Raw genomic sequence first — 26,012 nt, forward strand, 5'->3', positions numbered from 1 at the left:
GATTGCATGCTGCAACTACGCCAATCGTCACACGGTGGGGCACTGCAGCCACAAATCTGAGCAACAGCGCTTTTTTGTTTTTGTTTTTAATATAATAAATTCACACGTTTAAACATACCGGTTGCCTAAATTGCTGTATAACTTACTAATTAATTTAATTATGAAAGAAATGTACTTCCCCCAGACATTTCGATTGTAAAAATGTTTCAAAAGTCATGTAAAAAAAAAAAAAACACTAAATGTGTAATGGTCGGTTTGTGGTGTTTTAGACTCCCGAGTGTGTCGATACTGGCCACTTAACATGAGAACCGGACGAGCGGTGTCTCCCTACTTCTCCTGTCCCCACCCCCCGGCCCAGAGAGACCTACCCCTGTCCCGTCCAAACCGCCCCGCTTCAGACGCGTTGTGCCGCGCACTGTGCTCAGTCCACGCAGGTTCGCCTCCAAATCGGCTTTCACTCACTTTTTTGTTTGTTTGTTTGTTTGTTTGTTTGTGTGGGTTTCCACACCATGTTGAATGAAGTCCTCGGATTTTAAAAAGGGATTGCGGGAACATGATCGATCTGCCCGTCAACTGACTGCACGTTTCTCCTTCAGGTGAATATGAAACTTTTAAATAAATGACTGCATCGCGTAGAGCTGCATTTTCATTTTGCCAGGGTTTACCTCTAAGGTGTTAAAAGAAAAATCTTGTTCTCATTTGTTTGAGAAATAGGGGTTTTGTCTGAGTTACAGTCTAGCAATTGTGCACTATTGTACTGGTACCATACTGCTTATCAGTAGACTCCATGTACCTGTTTCAAGAAGGTTACACTCTGTTGCCATATTTTCTTCATGAGCACTTTGTCTTAAGCCATTAAACTTTGCATATTGTACAAAGGCCTTGTTTTGTTGTTTGGCATACATTCAATGAACACATTTCTCAACCTTAAAGTCACATTGTGAGGTTGAAAAACTACCCCACTGACAGGAGACTACCCCGAAATGAATCTGACTGCAAACTCAGTTGCTATTTCTTTCATTGGACCGATTAGTCAAATATAAATTTCAACGAATGTTGTTGCTGAATTCAAAACACCGCTCTGTTCTAAATGTTATTGGTTTTAGTCACCAGTGTAATCTGTTAATGAGTAAACTATAGGAATCTGGACTTGGCCGATTGAACTGCTATTCTTCTTTGTTTGCCCTCAGGGTTGAGATCGGCTCTCGGCAGGGCGGTGGTGTTTGCGCTACGGCCTTCTGGCTGTGACGCAGATAGGGAAGAGGACACCCGAGGACCATGGATCTCGGGAACGACATAGACCTGTCCAACAACAACATCACGCCCTTGTGGAAGCGCCGTACGGACAACCGCAGAAGCCCGCCAAACACAAGGAAGCCGCGGCCACGGAGCTACCACACCAACGGAGTCATGACGACGGACTTCCCTGCGGAAGACAAGACCTTGAGCCAGCCGGCTGAGAAATTGTTGTTGGTTACATCTCAGGGTGTGGGCAAGAACACGGCGGTGCTGAAGCACGTTTTACACAAACCTTCCAAAAAGTCCAGAGTTGTTCGGAATATTAGCATTGAGAACATCTCCAATGGGCGCTTCTCGTTCTCTAAATTCAAGTCCGATGGCAGCAGATCATCTTTGCTGGACAACAGAGCGAGTAATGGAGAGTACAACACAGGAAATCACAGCAATGGACAGACAGTTTGGCCTGACAAGTGTGTCCGCTCTCCTCAAGCCCTCATTTCCAGTGTGTTCAGTCTGAACTTGCCTAAGGAGAAGACCCCATCATATCATAACCTACCCTTACCTGAAATGGTTCCACACCCCCCTAATAATAATAATAACCACCTTGAACTATCCTTCTCGTCTCCATCAAGCCCGTATCCTCCCGCTAGACGGACTCCTACCCACAGCTCCACCTCGAGCATTCCCTCCCTCTCCTCCCTCACCTCCTCGGACCCCCCAACACCGCGCTCCCCTTCGCCAGCCGACAGCCGGCAGCCGCTGCTCAGACAGTCGTCGCCCTCGCCCGTCCCCTCCCAAGACGCCAGGCGTGCGTCTTCTTCTTCCCCCTCCCCATCCCTTTCCTCATGTATCTCACCCGCTCCCTCGATTGTCCTCAGCACCCACAGCCCTGCTGCCATGAAGATGGGCACCCAGCAGCTCATCCCCAAGGGCTTAGCTTCAGGTAGTCGACAGAACAAGACCACCGCTTCCGGGCCACAAGGCCAAGGATTGGGAGGGCTGCTGGGCTTAGATGCTTCTAAGCGGACTTTAAAAACACTCAGCATGGTAGAGACAGGGGCTTACTTTTCCACGGGAGGGGGGCACAGCGAGGGGACAGACGGGGAAAACGAAAGCCCGGGCACACTAAGAAGGGGCCTGAGGAGTACATCCTACCGGAGGGCTGTTGTCACCGGAGTTGATCTGGAGGCCCAGGCACTTTCCCAGGCCGCCATGAAGGGATTAGATAGCGATAATAAAACTCCCCCAGCAAACCCAGGCATTGTAAAGCCCGTCAGCCGGGGGGCACCGAAGCCTGACAGTCCTACAACTCCAACCGGAACAGGAAAAAGCAAGGTAAGCAATGTTGGACAAGTCCTATTAAGATAACGGTATCATCAAGATAGGCAGTCAACAACACAAATCAAGCACACTAACAGGCTCTTGTGTGTTACACAAAGAAGACATAAAGTATCAAGGTGGAAAACGTTCATGTACTGACAACAGAAATCAGGACAAAGCCTTACAAGGACATCTGTAATGTGGCAGTTGGAAGGCATGATGTACCGTCACACATACACAGGAGCTCTGTTATTAGACAATGACAGAGTTCAACAGACTGTTCAGGGACAGGTGACAGAGTTTATGTGTTTGTACAATCCCACATGTGTTGTATCTTATTTTCAGATTCCTGACAAGAAAAACATTCTGACCCCTCAACGCACCTTTGACAGTGAAGGTGACAGCAGGCCTCCAGTATTGCATTTTACTCTTAACCCAGCCCGTGTTCTCATTTTCAACCCTTCTCTCAGACGCTAATCCCTTCTTCTCGAAAAAATTTCTTTCAGAGGAGGAACTGTACCAGAACTATCAGGAAAAGGCGTTACATAACGATTCAGATGAAGATGCCGATTCCAGAGAACCTCAGGGCGATAACAGCATCGTGTTGCAGTACAGACCTATCCGGACGTCCTGGAGCCAGCTTACTGTGGTTAGACCCTCGATATTACAAACACATGTTGGCGTTAGACATTTTTGCAAACATGACATACAGCCACTTTTAGAGGTTTGGTCACAACCAGAACTTCAATAACCTCAAATTTTATAGGTTTCTGCAGTTGTGGACGTCATGTTTGCAGCATTTGTTGGCAATCCTGCAACACCACAACAAACTCAGACTTTAATTATAGTCATGTAAATGATTAAACCAGACAAAAATCTGTTGTAAATAATAAACAAAAATCTCATCTCATCCTGTAACATTTGAATACAAAGCTTGGCGAGCAGAGTATGGTATGGTATGGTATGATTTGCTTTATTGTCAATCCTCAATATGTGTAGAACATACAAAGGGCAGAAATTTCTTTCGCAAGGCCAATAACAATAATACAATCCTTTCTTCTTTTTCATACATAATTTTTGTTGTTTGAAGCGGTTATAGAAATTATACAAAAAACAGGACCACAATAAAGCACTACTCAGATATAATATATATACACTTAAAAAATACAGAATTCTAATCAAAACACCTCCAACTGATATTTTAACATTACCTAGTACTTGTCTAACCCTAAAGTCGAACTTTTCAACATTCACCCACAATGAATTCTTAACAATACTTCAATGTTTTTTCCCTCCCGCCATTCTCGTCCTATTTAGCTGGTTACACTATACAGTACTTGGAATGTGCGCGCTCTCAAGAATGCCGTCATATCCAGTTCGGTGAGTGTCGCTGACTGCTCAGCCAAGAGTGCAGGCGCACTTCTTCAAGAGCAGGGAGTCAGCCAGTCAGGCAGACGTCTTTTGGGAGCACTGCACAGCCTCATGCCAGTGCGTTGGCAAGCTCCTCATATTTTGCCAGACTGAAGCTATGCATAAAATGTTGCCTTTAGAGGGACGCGCGGTCGTCCAAAGTTGCATAATGCAGTTAGGGATCAGAATGCAGGGAATGTACTCTAGGAAGGGACGAGCGAGTTTGTTTATTCCCGGGCATCCTTTTTGGATTGTTTACTTGGTGAGACGTGATAAAACATGAAGAGATAGATTGAAAGTGGCATGCATACAGTCCTCGGTCAAGAGGAGATGAAAGGACAACAATAACATCCTGTACTGAAGTGAAATTATGTACCATAAATCGTCATCTTCGTCGTCTTTTGAACACGACTGTAGGCGTGTCTGCCAGTCTGCAAAATAATTCGCCTTCGGGATTTGACGTTCATTTGTAATTTCTGAGGATGAGGAGGTACATCACTGTGACTGTCCTGTATTAACAATAAGACACTCTATAGAAACCGAGAAGCAAACTTTCCAATTGTCTCCATTGTGACTCCTTCCTGCAGCACATTTGACGATGTTTCAAATAAACTACACAGAAAGTGAAGTGTTATTTTGCTTGAACAGAGCTGAGTTGGATGTTTGACTACATTTCCTTACTTTATTAATTGTTGTTTGAGATAACCACTTGTTTTGAGGCCATTGTCTAGAAACTGGAGGTCTTCCTGAATGTAGCTTAACTTCCCATAGCCAGCTTCATGTTGGACGTCTTTTGAAAGCAAACTTGTTTGAATGGACAGCCACTCTGCTGATTACATCCGGGTAGTGCAAGACTTGAATAATCAACACTCAATTCCACGCAGTCAACCATTTTTTTAACGATACATTCATCAGTTATGATGCCCATCCCTCATACCATACCATGTCGATTATTATGATGACAATTATGGGTTTAAGGATCTATCAAAATACCTTTAAAACATTTATAGGTAAAATAACAATGTTTAAGTAGGTTAGAAATGTTCCACTAATTAGTGTGCGTTCCTACAAAATCATGGCCGAATCAGCTCCTGTGTAGGCAACAATTAGTTTATTTGAAAATGTGCTTAATTTGTACAGCGTTAAATAATAACATTTCGCATAAGACCAATAAGATTGTGTGGTGAAGCCTCAAGAGGAATTTGCTGGTTTGATGTTGGTTGGTTTGTTCCCAGTTGGGCTTCAGGCCAGATACCAGAGATGAAGCAGTATCACTTTCTGGTGTCTTTCCAGCATGAAGAGTAGTCTTGGAGCTTGGCTATTAAGGGTGTTTTCCTGCATGCTTAATTTGAAGTGCAAGGTGCCCGTAGGCCTTATTGGTGCAATGATGTGTAACTCAAGTCTGAGGCGTGGTTTTAATTCAGGCTTACCGTCTTCCCGACAAAGGCAGAATCAGTTAGTCTCACTTCACTGTTCACACCCAGTCCATTCCAAAAGATCGCTTTGGTTTCGATCGTATTCAAACACATTTACATTACCTCTACATGCTTACAGCCAAATGATACTCAATGAGCACAACGGCCAGCCATTTGTCACTTTTACGTCAGCGTGTCATCCGTCGCCATGGGCGTTCTCATGCAATGAAGATCTCTTGTGCCGCTTTCGACAGCAACATTGTTGCCCCCCCCCCTGCTTACAGCAGAGTGCAGTATTTTACGTTAAGCGCTTCTGTCATTCTGCGCATGCAATCGCAGCATACACTTGGGCTATAAATGCAGCGGGGAACCCCTGCAAAGCAAGTTGAAAATGTGACTCTTTACACCAAAATGGTTTTACTGACTGAAACGTTTTCTCCTCCAAGGTCAAGAAAAGCGGTCTCTTTGATCGAATGAGTCAGGAAGAACGCAAAAGACAAGAGGTATTGATTATATATCACTTTTATTTAGGTCCCTTGTGTTATGCCACTCATCACTAACAACCTTTTCAGGTCTCTGTCATGCTGAGTTACATAGTAGTCAATTGGGTCTCTTCAAACTCTGCTAAAACAAAGGAAAAATCTAATGAAAGGCTACTGGTTCATTGGTGGTCCTATCTTTAGTACAATTGATTGCCTTGGATACACATTTATATCAGTTTCATGTTGTGAAACATTGCTGTGATTGAAGGCCAAAAGTCTTGGGACACACCTTTAGTCTTTAATTAAGCTGATGTTAGATTCTTAATTTTGGTCAGCTCTCTCAGTTTGGGGAAGTCCCCCTTTATGTTTCGAGTGCACAAAGCAAAGTCCATCAACGCATGGGTGGATGAGTTCAGTCTGGAAGAACCTGCAGGCCTCAATCCCAACAAATACCTTTGGGATGAACTTCAAAGATTCCTCCAAACACACTTAAATCTACCCATACAGCTCCATAGTTCCTTTCATTGTCACTCTTAAACCTGCACACCACAGGATAACATTTTCTAATCAGGCATTCACTGATTTTGATCATAGGGGAGTAAGAATATATGATCTGACCTGGTCGTATTATACTCGAGGTATGTGTTTACCCGGTTTAACAGTCAGGTGTTCCAATACTTGTGTCCGGACAGTACATCTGAAAAACTGTCATGCGTAATAAAGTAGAACTCCTCTCCAGACCATCTTCGAGGTGATCTCCTCTGAGCACTCCTACCTCCACAGTCTGGAGATCCTTATCCGTATGTTCAAGAACTCACCGGAGCTAAGCGAGGCCATGACCAAGACGGAACACCACCACCTCTTCTCCAACATCACCGATGTCTGCGAGGCCAGCAAAAAGTAAGAGATACAACCACCCGCTTTACAATACACTAAGTTGTGTTGATGCTCTGTTTTGCTAGTTGACTACAATGAGATTATAATAACAAAAGTGGTGTTTTGAGGCTGTTCCTGTGTGCCTCATAAAACGCTTGTGGTATTTTGTTTTTGGCCAATGAGCTGGATAATTGCGCACTTAACAGCACTTCAACACTTGTGAGAGCGCACTCACTTCCATGTGAGGTGTGACTGTAAACACCGCAAAGTTTACATTTCTTCTCTTCACTTGCAACCTGGCTTTTTTTTCAGCATGCAGCTTGATTGTGATCTCTTCTGACGGACACAAAACAGATTCCAAGTACAAATTAAGACGAGATGGCAAATTAAGTTAAAAGTGTATTTTTATTGTTATTTTGGTTGGCAGTTGTTCTCATGAACCCTCTGACTGCATCTGTCCATCAGGATTTAGAGAGTGCAGGCATGAGACCTTGAATGGCATTTGAGGTCTCTAAGAATCCTATAAACAACCAATCTGGAAACACTGTTGAAAAAAGCCTCCTCCATGCTCGCTGAAAGTATTGTAACATTTACACTTGCAACTGATAGAAGAGTGAGCACCACGTCCATTCAGATTCCTGGCGCCAGAATGTGTTTACCCTTTGGAATGTCATTTAAATATTGCTACACTGTTACCAGCGATTCCTCACACCCTTTCCTGACAATTATACTACAAACATGAGAATTTACTGATGCTGTTTGTCCCAAATGACATTGATAAAAAACATATTTGTGTGGGTGTAAGGGCTGCAGAGGGGTGGAACATTTTTTGACGCTTTTCATGGGAAGTATAGAGGGGAGCTGGGAAAGGTTTTCATGGGAATTAAATGGAAAACATAACAATTATAAAGATTGTCTTTCATCATAAACAGACAAGCTTGTAAACGAATGAACATTTAACATTTAAAATGTTTTACCTTAATTAATTTGTGAATTGTACTTCAATCATAACAGTAAAGTTTGAAGTTAAAAACAAACAAACAATGCTTTTACTCATATTTAAAACTGTCTGTATGGTCTGACAGAAGAACATTATTCAAATGACCTTTTGAAAAGTCATCCCTCTTTGGTGCCATTTTATGCCTCTAATTTTAGTTATTATTTTACAAGTGGTCACGGCGTGACAAGAATAGCTAATCAGAAACTGTAGAGACAGGAGGTGCGACCGAATAGTGTGTCAATCATTTGCTCATGTGCACCGCCACACACACATCCTTGTGGGGACACACAGGAAACATGGACGGCTGCATAGGTGGGCGTGGAAAACCCCCACGTATGTCACGTCACTGTTCTTACCGGGTCGTCAGGTAATTTGATTGATTTAACTGACTATAGATTCCCCCTAAAAATCCAACATCAAACCAGGAACATTTTATGTTTGGCAATACTCAATCATGAATAAGCCGTGCTGCTAATGTAGCTGCCGTGCACGGTAACGTAGTGAGTTGGGGGCGTTTCTTTGGGCAGAGACATGAGGGGGCGGGGAGTGAAATGAGGCTACATTGAAAATCTTGCGAGCAGTTCAAAAACTGCATACCTTTACCCCAACATTCTCCGTTTCAGCTTCCTTAAAATCTGTAGTATATTATTCATTCATCTTCAGCATAATAATAAAACTGGTGCCACTGTAGTTTTACTGGCTAATATAATTTTTACTAGCTGATCTTAAATATAGAAGAGCCAAAGTATTTACCAAAGAAACCAAAATTATGCAACAACATTCGAGTTCCCTTAACAGACACAATTCAACCACAATATATAATCCAGTATACTCACATTCATTTCTCCAAATATTGATGTTAAAATGTTCTGCAAAATACCATTCATTCCAGGTGTAATCCATGTATAATTTATTGTATCTTATTTTCAGTGTGATTTTCGAGTTACTCCAAGTACTGTATCAGATTGGTGGATTTCTACCCTTTAACCCGGGTTTTCTCAACTAAGCTTGGTTTAGCCTTTGGTAGTGTTTTATTATTTGCCCATGTGGGACATATTATCGTAAGTGTGAGAATAGGATCCCTTTAAAGACCATTTGTAGTCAGTTTGTTATGGTTGCCCTTGTTCAGATGAGTGCATGCTTGCATGCACGGTTCAAACAGCATCAACAACTGCTCCTGGTATTTGTTCAGATTCCATGACCTGACATTTGCTGGGAGAGCACCTTTATCCTAATTTTACATTCTATCAATTAGTCATACATTTATTTGAAATTTACCTTTGACCATGGATTTTGATGTACATTATGCCATACCCCCCAACTTCCCTGTCTGCAAATTCATCCGCAAATTATTTCCCTCTGTTGAGACTTGTTGTGACCTCTTGTACATTTCACTTCAACCACAAAAATACCCTCCACACTTACACACGGTGGGCAGCTAAGATAAACAAATGGCCCGTAGCACCCGTCAAACAAGACAGAGACTGAGAAGTTGGAATTTGTTTTACCATGTGAAAGAAAGCTGCGCAAACGTCCATCAAGCTTGCAGGTGTCCTGTGACATTGACAGTGCGCGATGTGATAGTTTGTGGGAAGGCTTTAAGTGTTTTACGCGCAGGTGTGTTACTGATTGCATTTCACAGAGTGTTTCACAATTTACCGTGTTTCTGCAAATAGTGGAAATGCAGATGGCTGACTCATGATATGAGATGACTCATATAATAGGGGCTGGCCTTACCAGTATATTGTGCCAAGTGAAACTGGAGTTTTAAACAGAATAAAAAGGAACATTATGTAGAAAAGCAGAGTAACCTCAAGAACCCAGACAGACTGGACAGGTCTAATATGTTGCGTAAACATGGATGCAGACAACATTGTGGAGCGACCATGTTAGAGTCTACTATAATGCTAATGGATAGAAAATATACCATCTCCACATAACAAAATATCTTTAACACTGTGCAGGGAACTCTTCTATCTGAGAGACTGTTTACGTGCTCCGGTAGATGCTGCTGTTTTGGTTAGCAAGAAGTAGAGTTGAAACGGGCTCGGAAAGTTAAAGGGAGATTTTGCAAATTTCCTCCCAAAATCAGTTTTCGTCATATATGTTAAAGCAGTGATTATCACTTGAGAGTAGTATGTGATAAATATGAAGAAAAAAAAAGAGTCTGCCATCTCTTACCCCATCTTTTGCCACAGTGCCTGAGGAAAAACAACCAATCAGAAACAATAGGCACTCGCAGGCACACTCATCGCGGGCACACCCCTGTGGGCTTGCAAAAAAAAAAAAAAAGTCATTACGAATAAGGTGTTTTTCAGGGATAAAAAATTAACATGTTAGTGCAAAACCGTAGGGGTGTGCCAATCAATCAAGAGTCAGCCCAGGCAAACTAAATACGACATAATGTTTAATATTTGTATTCTTTATGTATTACGGTTTACCTCCCGGTCGTCCCTTCCTGCTGTTGACGCTTGTGGAGTTATTTTCTTTATTCATTTTGGCATCTGTGTTTGTGGGTTGTGTCCTGTGTTCAGTGAATGTATACCCTACAAAATTGAATATGTGTCACTTGAAATGTACATGATTTAAAAAGTAAATTAATTAAGAAATCGGAATTCGTCACTTGGACGTGCAACATAAATCCAGCCTTCATAGGGATGGCCACTGTTTGAGGAAGTACGTTATTAATTGTTATCATGTTATACTGTTTGAACTGCATACCTATTCCAAATCCAAATGGGTTCCGTCTGAGTTGTGTCATGCTCAACATTCCCTCAAGACAACAACATGATGCCACAGAGTTTAGGTCAGTGAGTTTTGTCCTCAGTGGAAGCCCACATACTTGACCTGTTAGAGCCTAGAATAGATAATTAGGATAACTCACGCGGCCTTTGATCCTGTGTGGACTTGTCCTCATTAGGAAAGAGGGGATTCTAAAAAGCATTGTCTCTTATAGATAGACATACTGTGTGTGTTTGTGTGTGGACCGGCACGGGCAGCGGTGCAGAGGCTTTTTTGTAAAAGTGCGCAGCCGGTCAAGGTCAGTGTTTGTGGTGTTCCTGTTTGTCACCTTCACATGACATGCTGAAGCCCTTTTTTTGTGGCATGCTGTTAAACGGACCATCTGCTTGTCCTCAGGAAGAGGAAAAGCTTCTGTTGTTGTGTTTAGTGTCGGATCGTGTCTCTATTTTAAGAGGGGTGGAGTTCCTCTCAGAAAGGTGTTGGGGATGTTTCCTGCCTTCCTGACTCCTGCATCTGTCGTGTCCTGCATCTTCCTCTGACGCCTTTAACTTATGCACCTCTTCCACTGCATAGTCCTGACTCGTGTATTTTCCACTGGCAAAACCAGGGTCCCAACTAAGCTGATCCAATACCATTTGGGTAAACAAACTTCAAAACTCAGAACTGTGTTTCTGTACCACTGTGCTTCTGTGCCTCAGTCTCCTCCAGAATCAAATGTGTCTCCTAGAGACTAACAGGTAGATACAGGAAAGCCTTGTTTTCCTGTATTGTTGATTTTGTTCACTTGTCGAATTTTAAATGCAGCGTGGGTGTCACAGAAATTTTGCGGTTCAGGGCAGCTAACTGGTATTGAGCAGTGGAAAGTGGCATTTTGATACTGTCTTGAAGGGCAAAGGAGAATTTCCGTAACAGAAGACCCAACATTTAGCGGCCTTTACCTTTTATGCAGAACTCAGCCAATTAGGATATTTGCCACAACCCTGTGCGCTTTCTCACAACATGGCATCCTGCAATCAGATTATTAGACAAGATCATCATCTGTTGTCAAGTATAAAATACTTGTCTGAGTCCATGTTCACACGGAAACGAGTTTGTGTCTGCAAGTTTTTTTACTTTTTTTTTAAGCGTTAGTACCTGTCATGGAACCGGTGCTTTGGGGGCCTTAATACAATAATTTTTTAAACTGGATCCCAAAGTGAATAAATCTTAGTCTACCCTTGGGTTTCTGTGTTTACAACACATATGCAGATTCTGGAAGTGTGCTAACACCGCCAACATCAACAATGGTGGCAGTGTTACATACATGCTTCAGAAGCTCCTGAGTAGCTTTTAAAGCAAAATCTTCTGATTCTTTACTACATCTGTCAGCAACAAGTAGAGATGGGGAACAGTATATTCCACATGTTCTTGAATCCACCATGGATAACAAACAGAAGGGCATCGACTTCACATTCCCAGCCGTTGTTGTGCGTAGTTTTACATTGCTTATTATCAGATTTTGGTGACTTCCTGTGACAGCGTTTCAGCGTTTTCTTGAAACGATTTCTTGTTTATGTAGTTGGAGCCGCTCTAGTACGACAATAGACAGCCATTTTAAGAATAAATACTTTTGAGACATAAAAAAAAATTACACTACGGAGAGTCACTTAGCAATAAAAGAATACCGGTAATGTTGTAATACTGATACAATTACAGTTGTGCAAATGATGCAGAGTCCATCCATCCATATTCAATAGCGCTTAGCCTCACTAGGGTCGCGGGCTGCTGGAGCCTATCCCAGCTATCTTCAGGCGGGAAGGGGGGTACACCCTGAACCGGTCGCCAGCCAATCGCAGGGCGCGTAGAAACAAACAGCCATTCTCACTCACATTCACACCTACGGGCAATTTAGAGTCTTCAATCAACCTACCACGCATGTTTTTGGGATGTGGGAGGAAACTGGAGTGCCCGGAGAACACCCACCCGGGCACTGGGAGTACATGCAAACTCCACACCGGCGGGGCTGTGAGACAGATGTGCTACCAAGTCGTCCACCGTGTCGGCTGATGCAGAGTCAATCTAGCAATTTAATGGGAATAGGGAAGAAGCTGTTGGAATGTCTGCTGGTTTTAGTTTGCATTGTTTGATAGCGCCTACCTGAGGGAAGGAGCTGGAGGAGGTAGTGACCAGGATGTGGGGGGTCCCAGAGGATTTTGCATGCTCTTGTCTTCGTTCTGGCAGCGTGCGAGTCCTCAAGGGTGGTTCGTGGCCTACCAATGATTTTTCCGGCATTCCTGATTGTCCGTTGCAGTCGGAGTTTGTCCATTTTTGTGGCAGCACCAAACCAGAACGCGATGGATGAACACAGGACTGATTCGACGACTGCTGTGTAGAACTGCCTCAACAACTCCTGTGGCAGGCCGTGCTTCCTCAGAAGCCGCAGGAGTTACATCCCCTGCTGGGCCTTTTTGAGGATGGAGTTGATGTTGTTCTCCCACTTCAGGTCCTGAGAGACTGTAATTCCCAAGAATTTGAAGGTCTCAGGGCAGTTGGACAACGTGGGGGGCAGCTGTGGTGAAGGATGCTTCCTGAAGTCCACAATCATGTGAAAAAAAACAAAACAAAACAGTGGATACACTGAAACACATTTCCATTTGAATGGGGCCTAATTTATACCCTCAAAGATTCACCCCCACATTCCTGTCCTTACCATTACGACACAACAATGATTGAAGCAACTTTAAAACGCATTGTAAAAGAAGCTAAGGGCAACCTAAGCCCTGACCCTGTGACTGCGGCCTGTTTTTAGGTTCTTTAAGCAACTGGAGGAGAAACACCAGCAGAACGCCGTGATCGACAGCATCAGCGACATCGTTTGTAAGCACGCCGAATCCAACTTTGATCCTTACGTGACGTACTGCTCCAATGAGGTCTACCAGCAGAGAACCCTGCAGAGGCTGTTGTGAGTGACCGCACGGCGCACCCACACACACCTTTTATCTTATCTCCTGTGGCTTTCATCCAGAATGTACTACTCTCACACTTTGACCTTGGCAGTTTACTAAAGCTACTTTTTCCTCCTCCTCCTCCTCATGGTGCAGATCCAAGAATCCTGTTTTTAAGGAGGTGTTGACCAGGATAGAGGGCCACCCCGACTGCAGGAACCTCCCCATGATCTCCTTCCTCATCCTGCCCATGCAGAGGGTCACACGCTTGCCCTTGCTCATGGACGTGAGTGCGCCTAAACTTTGGAATTACCAGACTTTGGCCCTTATGTAACAGTTGTTAGCATTTGGGCATTTGCTTCGAGTCGCTAACCACAAACTTTCAGTTCAGGTGACTTTATGCCGTCATGCCTTATCTTCTTTCTTGTGCGCCACTTTCAGTCCCTTTATGTTGTTAGTGTTTCCCAAGAGCCTCTGAGGTTTAGTCCACACAGAGGCCTCCAGATCCTGAGAAAGTTTAGTTTCACTTCAGTTTCTTCCCACAGCTGCTCTTGAGTTTCGACAGGCTATCAACCATTGATAAGGCGCTGTGTGCTTTGGTAGGCGCAATGAACTGATGATGTTTTTTTGTTTTGTTTTTGCGTGTGTGTTCCCTGCCTCCTGCAGACAATTTGCCAGAAAACGCCTAAGGACTCGGCGCAGTATGAGGAGTGTAAGAAGGCTTTACATGCCGTCAGCAAGGTCAGTGGACAGGGGACAACATTCACGTTTGTCATGTCACTTACACTCACTCAGTTAAAAGCACAAGATCGGAGACCTCCACCAAGGCGAAACAGTTTTTCATTGATCAGTAACAAATTGTACAGCAAATACCCACATCCATATATATACAGTATATAAATGGTTGAATTGAAACATTTACTGGAGATTTATACATTATTCACTGAGAACATTTATATAAAAAAAAGGATAACAATAAAATACTACTACTAATAATAATAATGAGAAGAATAGCAATAATAATGATTATCATCATCATAATCATTATCGTTACCATAATCATCAACATTATCATAATCATGAGATTCATAATAAATGTATAAATCGAGTTATTACATTTATTTTATTTATTCAGCATTACTCCGACTACAACACTGGCATAGTAACAGCAGTTCAAAACATGTAAAGAGAAATAAATCAATCCTATTGAAAATATTATTTGAAAAAAACTATTATTTGTTTATTTACAAAACTGAAATAATGATAATACAGAGGAATGGGCATACTAATCGATTACAGTAATCCCTTGTTTTTCGCAAGGGTTGGGTCCCGGACGACCCCGCAATAAGCGAAATCTGCAAAGTAGCGACCATATATTTTTGTTTGTTTTTTTATCCATATTTTAAAGCTGTATGAACTTTAGTAGACTTTTATAACCACACTCCCATTGACCTCTACCATAGTCTTATAAACATTTTCTATCCTCTTAAACACCTTTTAAACTCCTAAAAATAACGTCATGCAGAATAGTACTGCACACTTTGTACATTTTATCCCTTGTAATATATGATTTAATTATTTTTATTTTGTTTTTGTAGTTTTAATGTTTTTGGCTAGGAAGCTTTTATTTTACCACAAAAAAATTACAGCATATTCATATAGCGGATTATGCACCATATGAATATGAAAAGAAATCTGCAATGCACTGAATCCGCAATAGGTTAACCACAATATAGTGAGGGAACACTGTCATTTACTTGATTGCATTTATTGTAAAATGAAAAAAAGCAATGAAAAATCCTCTGGGCAGCATTATTTAGCTTAGTACAACACTGGCATGAAAAGAGGAGTTCTGAACATGCAAAGATAAATTCCTCAATGCAATAAAAAAGTATTTAAATTAAAAAAACTGGATTGATATTGTTTTAAATGAGAATAAATAAGGTTTAGCATAATTATCCAGTAATTAAAATAGATTGCTAAAAGAAACTATACATATACCTCATCTGTAAGGCATTCATATTTTCCTTAGTACAACACAGGCATTTTGTTTTCAGAACATTCAACTCCTCCACAAACACAAATTTTAAAACAATTTTAAACATTGATTAATGCTATAATGGAAAATGAGTCTAATACCTAATGGCATAATGCCTACTAATAAAACAAATTGTAGCATTACACTTTTTTACGTACTCAAATATGCTACGCCTCTACATAAATCTGAGTTGCTATATTTTTTTGTACTTCTTGGGGCTTCAAACAAAGAGACAAACTATGACGATGATCCTGGGTAATATCATATTTTATTAACATCTGTGTCTTTACGTTAAGGTGGTAAGGAAATGTAACGAGGGCGCACGCACCATGGAGAGAACTGAGATGATGTACACCATCAACTCCCAGCTGGACTTTAAGATCAAGGTAGCACGGGAGCATTATTTCTCATCACGTATTATTAAATATTTATCACATAGATGTTCTTTGACTAATTCAAAGTCCCGTCTCTCCCTGCAGCCTTTCCCGTTGGTCTCGTCGTCCCGGTGGATGGTGAAGCGTAGCGAGCTGACGGCCTTCGTGGAGGACAACGGCATCTTCCTCAAGCGGACGTCGCGGCAACAGGTCTACTTCTTCCTCTTCAACGACGTCCTCATCGTCACCCGGAAGAAGAGGTGAACACCCTGCGGAATTCGGCGTGGTGTGAGGTGGTGTTGAACATAACTCACTTGCTGCGACACTTTGAGGGCGGAAAATTTCAACCATTTGCTTCACACCACCTTGTCAACTAATACTACGTGTACACAAGGATTTGGACAGCTTTAGAAGAAGTCCAGCCGTCTATTTTCTATAGCGCTTGTCCTCATTAGGGTCACAGATGAGCTGGATCCTATCCATCCTGACTTTGGGCAAGAAGCGGGATACAACCTGGATTGGTCGGCAGCCAATCGCAGGGCACATACTGTATAGACGAACAACCATTCACACTCACATTCACACCGAAGGACAATTTCGGGAAAGGGTGGGCAAACTTTTGTGCTTAAGCATCACACGTGATTTTTAAAAGTAAGTTAAAAAGTGTATATAAACTATTTAAAATAGTTTTTGAAATAAATAATGCAATATTTAGAATTACTTTAATATAATTAAGTAACAAATAATTTAATAAAAAAAATGGTTTAATGTATTTGTACAATTATTTCACTTATATTTTATAAACTACAATAAATCAATTAACCAATTTTCAATGAGATAAATGCATTTTAAAAAATAAATGTTTTTTAATTAACCAATTTTAGAAATAAATGCTAATTTAATGCAATAATTTTTTTTAGGATTCTTGATAATGTAAATGCTCGGAGGGCGGGATTGAAGAATGAGGTAAGCTGTATGTGGCCATACTTTGCCCAACCCTGAGGCTACGTTTACATTTTTCCCCCCAGCAGCCACGGCAGCCCCGTTTAAGGCCACTGAAGCCAAAATGGCATGGTTGTGAGACAACGCAGGGAGGCGACAAGCAAATGTTACTTGCCGTGTTTGCCGTGGATGCCCGGCGTGAGTTTTATTGGTCAAAAATGTTGCCACGGCAGTTACGGCGAGGATGAGAAACCTAGCCGGCCGGAATAGGATGAAGGCAATTAAACCTGACACTTGTACGTAATTGGGCGTATCAAAACTTGGATGACGCAGTAGGACAAGAAGCATATATTTTCCTCCCATCTCACGGTCCTTAAGTTGTGTCACGTTTGGCAGTATGTGTCCCGACTGCGCTGACGCCGATTCTGGAGCCTGAGCTGGCTCTGCCAGGGACACAAACCTGCTCCAAAGCTACCTTGCGTCCACGTATAATCTGCGGAAAGCCTTGACAGAACTTGAGAAATGTGAGAGATCCTATCAGAATGCGATGGGCTGGAAGGGAACGTATTGGCATCTGTGGTAACCCGCAGACCGAACCGTAGTGTGTCTTTGACCTGTCGGGATGCAGCAGCCCCTGGCCCTCCTCCCGCGGCCCGTCACGGAGACCATGAAAAGTTAGAAAGACTTCAATATCGTGGAACAGATGGCCAAAATCCCACAGCGCACTACGTATCGACAAAAGGGGCTGCTGCGAACATAGTGTAAACTTATGTACATGTTTTTAGAATGTGGGAGGAAGCCAGAGTAACCGGAAAAATAACGGGGCAAACACGGAAACTCCACACAGAAAGGCTGCTGCCAAGTCTCGAACCCCAAATCACCCATGAGTCAGTTCCACTGTAAAGCTTCAGGTGTCTGAACCTGTCGTGTGTCTACTTGCTAATAAGATGTTTGTTCTCAATGTCAACATTTCTTGTTGTTGAGTCATCAAAACTAAGCCTAAATACTACCTGGAAATGTGTGTATTTTTGTTCCCCTAAAAATCACTCTCACTTGCTTGCTCCCTGGAATCAATTGTCCCCAACTGGCCCACTCAAAATTCCTAAGAATCACAGAGACGGGTGGGGGGGGGAAGAAACATTCCGTATGATGTTTTTCTGGGAATGGAACCTCGAAGAGGCAGACGGCTTTGCCGTGTGCAGTCCAGCTTGTGTTTGGAAGACGACGGCTTTTGGGAAATGGGCCCGTGAATGAGAGAAGCTGTTGCAATATTGGTTCGTTCTGCAGTGTCACGCTACTTGGCCATATGCAGTCGATCAAAACAAAAACACAGCCGAAGTTCTGCTGGGTTGCAAACAACTACAGTATGATATCATAGCTTTTTGCAGGTAAACATGTTTTTTAGTTTCAAATTGTTACAAAGTGCGGGTAATTTTGGGATTCTGAGTCAAGTGAATGGACTGCTGCCATGTCCACAGTGGATACAATTCTCAACCAGGTTTCCTCAAATTCACATTTCATTGTTTGGCAATGTGTCTTCTGCATGCTGCACATACACGGATCCGTTGCAATTGACAAGTGTAATTCGGCGGCTTGGTGATGAAGTGCTGCCTGCGCAAGTGAAAATGCAATGGATACAATCTAGATAGCCAACCATTCTCACACTGGCATACCCTGCAGTAGGCGGTCGGGTGAGGCTGAGACTTGGGGCCGTATTTTTGTGACCGGTATAAATACAGTGCGGCGCGTGGCGCAACTGTGAGCCAAGGTCTGGTTAGACCGGTCTTGGGAATTTTGTTTACAACCGACTTAATTCGCAGCCAATCAAAATGGGTCCTCTCATTCCCTTTAAATGTGGTGCAATGACAGTCTTGACGGAGACATCTCTGTGTGGAAGAGGACGATGCACAATCCTAGCGATCCGTGCGTGAGTGGAGCATTGTCACTGCTCTTGGCTGGTGTGGCAACAAACAAGGTTAGCACATACCCCTATTAAATACAGAATGAGCTGGTGATAACCCCTGGTGACTTAAATATGTCTGCGGACCTCAGTATCTGTCTGCCAGTGCCTCGATTAAATTCACCAAAATGGTGTTAGACCAGCAGTCTTCATTGCACCAAGATTTAGACGTGGTCTGAACAGGCATAAGTTTAGATGGACTTTCTGCCACCAAATGGTCACTCCGTTGTGCGCATCTCCAAGGACACACCCTCGCTGTATCAGAATGCCCACCTTGGCACAGACTAGTCTGCCAAATTGACAAACACGTGCAGCGAGCCTTGGGCTTGCACCGAAACAAAATCCGCTGGCATTTGTGCCCAATATACGAAAATAGATCCCAAAAACAGGCTGATTTCAATGAGGTCCTAAAAAGAGGGTAAAAACAGTACTTTAATTGTTGGTCCTTCAAGCTTTGGGAGAGAAGCACTTTTTTATTAAACTCACCCGGAATTGTTTTAAATAAAATGGGGAAAATATGCATCACATGGGAAGTACGATGGACTAGTGGTTATTCATTTTAAAACAACTTTTTGGGGTCATTGTTCCATCTGAGAATTCATCGATCGATTCCTCACCCAACAAGGCCAAATAACGGCTCAGTTTGAATATTTGTTGAAGTGAACAGATTCCTGGATCCTAAGTGGGAATATTTAGTGGAAAGCAGACCCTGCGTCAGATTTGGCTGTCACGCAGCAGGAAAGCATTGAATTGCTGGACTGTGCGGGAACACTTACGTAACGGCAAAGGATCCACAGCAGCTGGCTTCTCTCTCATCTCCACTTCCCCCAACTCATTTTTTTTCTTTTCTTCAATCTGGCATCTTTTAAACAGTCACTATTGTTATGGCGCGTTCTTCATGTCTTTTCCATCCTCGGGGATGCAACCTTGTGGGTTAGCCCATAATAATCACAATGCTGTGCCCTAGTTATTCTCTCCCTCTGTTTGTTTGACCATGTTGTAGTCTCAACACACTATTTGCCGAAAACGATTTGCCATTGTAAAACGAATGCCACGAATAAGTTAAGCTGTTGTAGCTGCCTACGGTGGATACGTTGAGTCAAAAGTTTAAAATACATTTTGGTTTATAGATTGATTACATGATTTCTTTTGTGTTTTCTCCGGGCACTCCGGTTTCCTCCCACATCCCAAAAACATGCATTAATTGGAGACTCTAAATTGCCCGTAGGTGTGATTGTGAGTGCGAATGGTTGTTTGTTTCTATGTGCCCTGCGATTGGCTGGCAACCAGTCCAGGGTGTACCCCGCCTCCTGCCCGATGACAGCTGGGATAGGCTCCAGCACGCCCGCGACCCGAGTGAGGAGAAGCGGCTCAGAAAATGGATGGATGGATGGATTTCTTTTGTAACCTGAATTGTTTATTTGTCATATGATTTTATTTCAGATTACAATAAGAGATTAAACTGCATCAATTTCAGTCATAAAAAAACAACTGGAAATACTGCCGTGTTCTTGTCAATGCATTAATTCAATTGTTAAATATTATCTGAAATAATTTAATATTCACATATTTTAGCATTAGATAAAAAAAATACATTAGAAATCCCATTAAAAAAACAAAAATGCCATTAAACAATGATATGAATATATACTGTAAATCAGTCAATGTCATGATGCAGATCAAAAATTTGGACTGACGAATCCGGTCACATCCTATCCATTTTGTCAACGGTGGGGATTCATAGGGGTAGGCCACAGGGGGGCCAAGCAAAGTGGTGGGGGGGGGGGGGGGGGGGGGGGGCTGCCCCAGCACCCTTGATTCCAGCAGGGATTATCTTTACCCTCGGAGGCTCTACTGTATTATATTAGGCCACTGAAATCGTTTCAACCCACTTTTTATTCACCCACTCACACGGGAAAACTCACCACACAACTACGCAGGTTGTGCTCATGTTCAAATCCCCTCCAGCCACTGCCCACCCCCGCCACGCGAATAGCATTCCAGACACGTTACCTGCAGGGCTATCAATCCTGTAAACTGTGACAAGAAAGAAATACTGCAGTTGTGTGTAAGAATATTTAGGGCTGAGCAAGACATAGCGGAAATGCTTCTCTTCGGCACGCGCGGCCGCTTGTCATTAATCGAAGCGACGATGTGAGATAATACTTAAGTGGACTAGCCTGGACTGTTCAGGTTTGTGTGCAGTGCTTGAACAAACTTTGCTCCACACTAAAATGATAAAGCAAAGAGTATTTAAAGACAGATGAAGTGTGTTAGTGTTTAACTTGTACATTGATGAGCTTTTTTAGCTTCATCCCCCTACTTTTTTGTAACTGACCATTGCTACCAAGTGAATTAAAGAAGGAAACACAAACCTGCAGAGTGAACCAAGTCATCATCGTCCTAATCCAATAGGTTACGCATCTTCAAAAGTGATAAAATTACAAGGGAAAAGTGGTAATCTTATGAGGATACAATTGTAATTTTATGATCAGAAAAGGTTTATTTTTCCTCGTAACTTTAGTCAGTTTTCCATGTTTCCTTCTAGTACAGTAGTCGTAAAACTTTGTTCTTGTAACTCATCACTTTTTCCCTGTAGTATTACGACTTTATTGTAAAATGCTGAGTTTTTCCATGACTTTATGCTATTTTTCCTTGAAAAAATACCTTTTTCCCCTCACAATATTAAAGACTTCATGAATTTGTCAAAAAATAATAATAATAATCCGATCCACTGCTTATTTGTTTTGTTTTCAGATTATTAATTTTTTTCATGGCAATTACAGTGGAACCACGCTATTTGCGTGGGCAGGGGACCGAGCGCAATCGTAAATTGCGAAAAGCTGCAAATAACCGACGCTCCTTATAATTGCCATGAAAAAAAAACAGTGCGAATAAGCGGGTGAATGTGCGAATAATGGCCGATAGGTTCCCCCCAAAAATGCACCTATTCATGGAGAATAAGGGTATTTGAGAATGCCAAACAGTGACTATACGGGGGTCCACTCGATAAGCGAGCGTCAATTATTGACATTTTTTTATATCCATATCAAGAATAGGGACCGACTGTTAATTTTACAATTTTTCCCTTTTCACAACAGCGTACAAATAAATTAAACTTCACACCAAGCAAAAAAAACAACATATTATGTCTACTTCCTTTAAACTGTTTAGGGTCCCATTTTTCAAAAACGGATGCCAATACGAACAAACACGATTTTCTTAATCACGCTGCTGTTCAGGTCAGGGATGGTGTTATCTTAGGCATGTTGCTATTTGCAGTATGCTAATCAGTTTCCTCGCCATTCTGCCTCCCCTTTGGAGAAGTCCTAATTGTTTGGCGCAGTTGATTTGTGAACAATGGGTGAGTTAGAAGCGTGGTGGTGGTCTACAACAGGTGGTGTTGGTGAGCAACACTCAAAGCTTGTTGAGACCCTCCAGACCGTGACTGGATTCCTCGACCGGTCGCGACCCCCTCCACAGTCCGACAGTTGATGTTTTTAAGTAAGCGTTTGAAAACAAAAGCATTTACACGCCCTCCTGTTTGTTTTGGAGCGACCTATCATCAGGCTCGTGCGTGCTCCCTTAATGGACTCGCCGGCTCACGTGACGCCTCTTCCCCGTCCAGCAGCCCCGCCAGCTCGGCCGCCGATCCAGTCTCGAGTTGATAAAACCCACATGGGCTTGCCTTAAGCTCCTGTTCTCCGGCGCACTACGTAAACACGCTTCGCATGTAAGGTTGCACAATTGGCTCCAGATGTTTCCCACCGAGCGTGTGCGCTCGCCGACAAAAGCTTACACTCAGGGGACAGGGACTTGTGGGAAATACAGGCTAAAGAAATAGGTTAATTTTTATTTTTTTATTTTAACGGCTGTAAAGTGGGACATATAATGTAGCTGCTGATTTATGAGCCCGTCTAGGTGACCATTATTAACTTCACGGTCTTTAGCCTCAGAGGGATTTTAAATGTTACAGGACTAAGAAACCTGATCTTTATTTAATGTTTGGGTGAGAGGGGATTGAATAAAATAACCAGCTGGAATTTCCGCCTTTTTCTATGTCGCTATTCTGGGCAGCGACACGGAAAAATTGGACACAGCAACTTTCTGCCTTCGGAGGTCGTATCAAAGCCGTAACAGAGGCCGGACGACGACCGCGTTTAAGCTAATTCTGCACATAACGGGGAAAGAATGTTGACTCAGTATGGAATTATGATGGAACAGGGGTGTGAAGTTTAACACCTGGCAATCACTTCTCTTGCCCAGTTTTCACTGTCTGACAAGTATTTTATACAGTAATTATTTAATAGTTCCGGTCCTCAATTGACAAATTCATCTATTTATGTTTTTTTTTTTGTTCTCTATCTGAAAGCCCTGTCCAGTAGGAAAGCAGTACATTGGTGTCAGGGAACTGTGTCGAAGTATACATCACTAGTTCACACTTTTGCGCATGACGTGTTATTAATTTCGCCTTCTTCCTGTCCCCAGCGAGGAGAGCTACTCTGTGATCGACTACGCCCTGAGGGATGAGATCTGGGTGGGCTCCTGCCAGCCCGAGGATGTCAACCTGTCGCCCGTCCGCGCCACCGCCGGCATGCTGAGCTCACGGCAAGCCGGTGCCAACCACCTCTTCCGACTGGGTTTCCTTAGCAACCACTCCGGCGAAAAGGTGCCCATGATCTTGGGGACGGAGTTACTGTGAGTACATATTACACAATAACTACTGGTTGCGTATACAGATGTTTCTTGATAAATTAGAATGTCATCGAAATGTTCATTTCTGATAAAAGTCAGAATCAAAAAATAAAAGAAAGAAACTTTCTATTGATTCACTACAGAGTGAAATAGTTCATAATTTGATGTTTTATAATTTGGAAAAAATTCACTATCTCAAGAAGTTTGAATTTTGCACAACAAACTGAAAAATGTTTCCAATGTACAAATTAAATAGGAATGGGCCTTGGAACTTTCTATCATATTCTTATTTATTGAGATGCACCTATACATACAATGGAAACTCATTGACCAAAAACCCTTAAAGTTGCAAAAACACAAAGTTTCAAACAACCTCACATAATTTCAGCAAGCATCAAAGGATGAACCTTTGCACGTTTTACTTTTTCTATGGCGTTTTTTTTTGTGTGTGACACTTTTTTGCCAAAAGACGACGCAACCTCAATTAGGGCTGTTCATTGAAGACAGACGTAAGAAGAGATGAAGAAGATAGAAAGAAATTACATTACCATCCACATCGTCACTTGTTATCAAAGTTAGTGTTGAGTGCGACTGTCTATGTTTTACAGAGGTTATATTTGTATGACAGTTAAAATGCAGATGCTCGAGGTCACACACACACGCACACATACACACACACGCACACCTTCATACTGACGGATTAATATGGTATGGTAATATGGTTAACTTATTTTTAGCGCTGCAACAACTAATCGAATAACTCAGAAAGTTACAAGAAAGATTTGAGGTGAAATCTCTGCCTCGAAGCCATTATTTTTCCACACTGACTAATGTTACTGCAGACACAAGCACCGCGCCGTGTCAAAATAAGTTAGCAGCGAGCCAGGATGAAAGAGTGCGTAAAAGAGAATGTCTAAAGTTTGGGATCACTTCACATTTAAAAAAAGAAGAAAACAGTGCAATGTTTCTAACATACATGTGTCTGACTAACATACCACAGCAGCACATCTACGATTGCCACCAAAACAAAGTATCGATGTTAGCTAAAGTAATATAGCCTACCACCGCTAGTTAGAACACATTGTAAGGCCCCCGCAAGTGGTCAAGGATAGACACAGCCGCCGGTGCACTTTCAATTCACTTTATTGAACAAAATATACACGTAAAAACTGGCTAACTAACAGTTAGCCAATTTAAAGCTAGCGGCTAACCTGAGCGCGTAAAAGCCAACTCTACACTCTCATTCGCTGACTCCCACATCACTGACTAGGCCAGGCCACACCTTTTAAAGCCACACACACTCAAAGTCACAGATAATATAGTGTGGAACGTGAGGATGGTGACCCTAAAGGGACAACAAACATACCCGCACCGCACTTGCACATTTGACTGTTTAATAATGCTAAATACATTTGTATCCGATTACTCGATGGGATACTCGGTAGAATAATCTATTTTAAAAATCTTTGCTAGCTGCAGCCTTACTAATTTTACACTTGATAATAGAATAGATCATTGAAAAATAAAATATGCCTGTACAATTAATATGTACTTTATGATGGCAACAATTTGACTCTGGAGGAGATTGGGGGGGGGGAAAAAAAAAAATATTTCCATGATTTCCAATGGGGGAAAATAGTTGAGTGTTCAACCTCTGTGGGTATACTGTGTTTACATGGAGCAATCAATTTTGTTTCATTCACAGCCAACATTCAACAAACAGCATTTTTCAATCGGTCTGAAAGCGTATTTCTGTAGAAACTAATATAACGAACAACTCTCTTTTGGCCCATTTTGGGTTCGCAGGGATATTTTGTTACACCTCCATTGTCGCGGCACGACATTCATCTTTTACTACCTCTTGCTAATGGGACCTCGGAAATAAAGTTTATTAGGTTGCTCAGTCTGTCTTCGCTCGTACTATGAGGCGAACCGGCTGCCCCAGTTAATTGTTTAGTTGTTTAGTTGACGGCCTTACAACCCAGTGGTTTAAATATGCTACATGGGATGCTTAAATCATTACATTAGTGTATACATCTGACTAAGAAGTTCTTTTATTTGGATTACAGTTTTATTTCTGTGAGGAAACACTTTGCCCGAACCACCAGTTCCATCTCCCTTTTGTACAGTAAGAGTGAAGAGGGATTGTTTGGACGCATTACGTAACGCACACATAAACAAAGGGGATCTGTCATATATTTGGCTTCGAACGGGGTTTTTTTTTTGTTCCAGCCCGCATTTGAGAATGAACAGTTGCACTTGGTTGTACACGCTTGGCAACTTATTTCTCATGAGAATATTGTAGGATTTCCTACTAAAAGTGATTAGTTTTTATTTTTGATGAATGTTATGAAAATAAATCCTCTCTATTTGCCAAGTATGTCAAAAACACACAAGGAATTTGTCTCTCGTCCACCTGAAATGATAAACAATTTTGCTCATTGAAATAGAAATTGAGTCTCCAATCATTTTTTAACTATAGAGGAAATGTTTTAAGTAATGTCAATAGTAAAATATAAAAAGTGATAGACACCTTTCGTGCCTGGGAAGAGAGTCTCGTCACATAAAAAATACATAAATGTTCAACCACTGTGC

The 26,012-nt window shown here is 42.2% G+C and overlaps 1 protein-coding gene across 2 annotated transcripts in view; it reads left to right on the plus strand.

Annotated features, from left to right (window-relative positions):
• The first annotated feature begins 323 nt into the window (after positions 1–323).
• LOC133405400 (rho guanine nucleotide exchange factor 26-like) overlaps positions 324–26,012 on the plus strand; it is a 39,393-nt gene continuing 13,704 nt past the window's right edge. The window contains exons 1-12 of one of the 2 annotated variants that reach the window (XM_061682288.1): positions 324–596; positions 1,191–2,574; positions 2,905–2,956; positions 3,066–3,208; positions 5,831–5,887; positions 6,606–6,766; positions 13,273–13,425; positions 13,565–13,694; positions 14,075–14,149; positions 15,743–15,832; positions 15,926–16,080; positions 23,211–23,420. In XM_061682288.1, the coding sequence (XP_061538272.1) occupies positions 1,279–2,574; positions 2,905–2,956; positions 3,066–3,208; positions 5,831–5,887; positions 6,606–6,766; positions 13,273–13,425; positions 13,565–13,694; positions 14,075–14,149; positions 15,743–15,832; positions 15,926–16,080; positions 23,211–23,420 (2,522 nt within the window). In that variant the 5' untranslated portion in view covers positions 324–596; positions 1,191–1,278. The remainder of the gene's footprint in view (positions 597–1,190; positions 2,575–2,904; positions 2,957–3,065; positions 3,209–5,830; positions 5,888–6,605; positions 6,767–13,272; positions 13,426–13,564; positions 13,695–14,074; positions 14,150–15,742; positions 15,833–15,925; positions 16,081–23,210; positions 23,421–26,012) is intronic. The other variant, XM_061682287.1, reaches the window with a different exon arrangement.

This window comes from Phycodurus eques, chromosome 7 (genome assembly GCF_024500275.1).
Source record: "Phycodurus eques isolate BA_2022a chromosome 7, UOR_Pequ_1.1, whole genome shotgun sequence".
Lineage (NCBI taxonomy): Eukaryota > Metazoa > Chordata > Actinopteri > Syngnathiformes > Syngnathidae > Phycodurus > Phycodurus eques.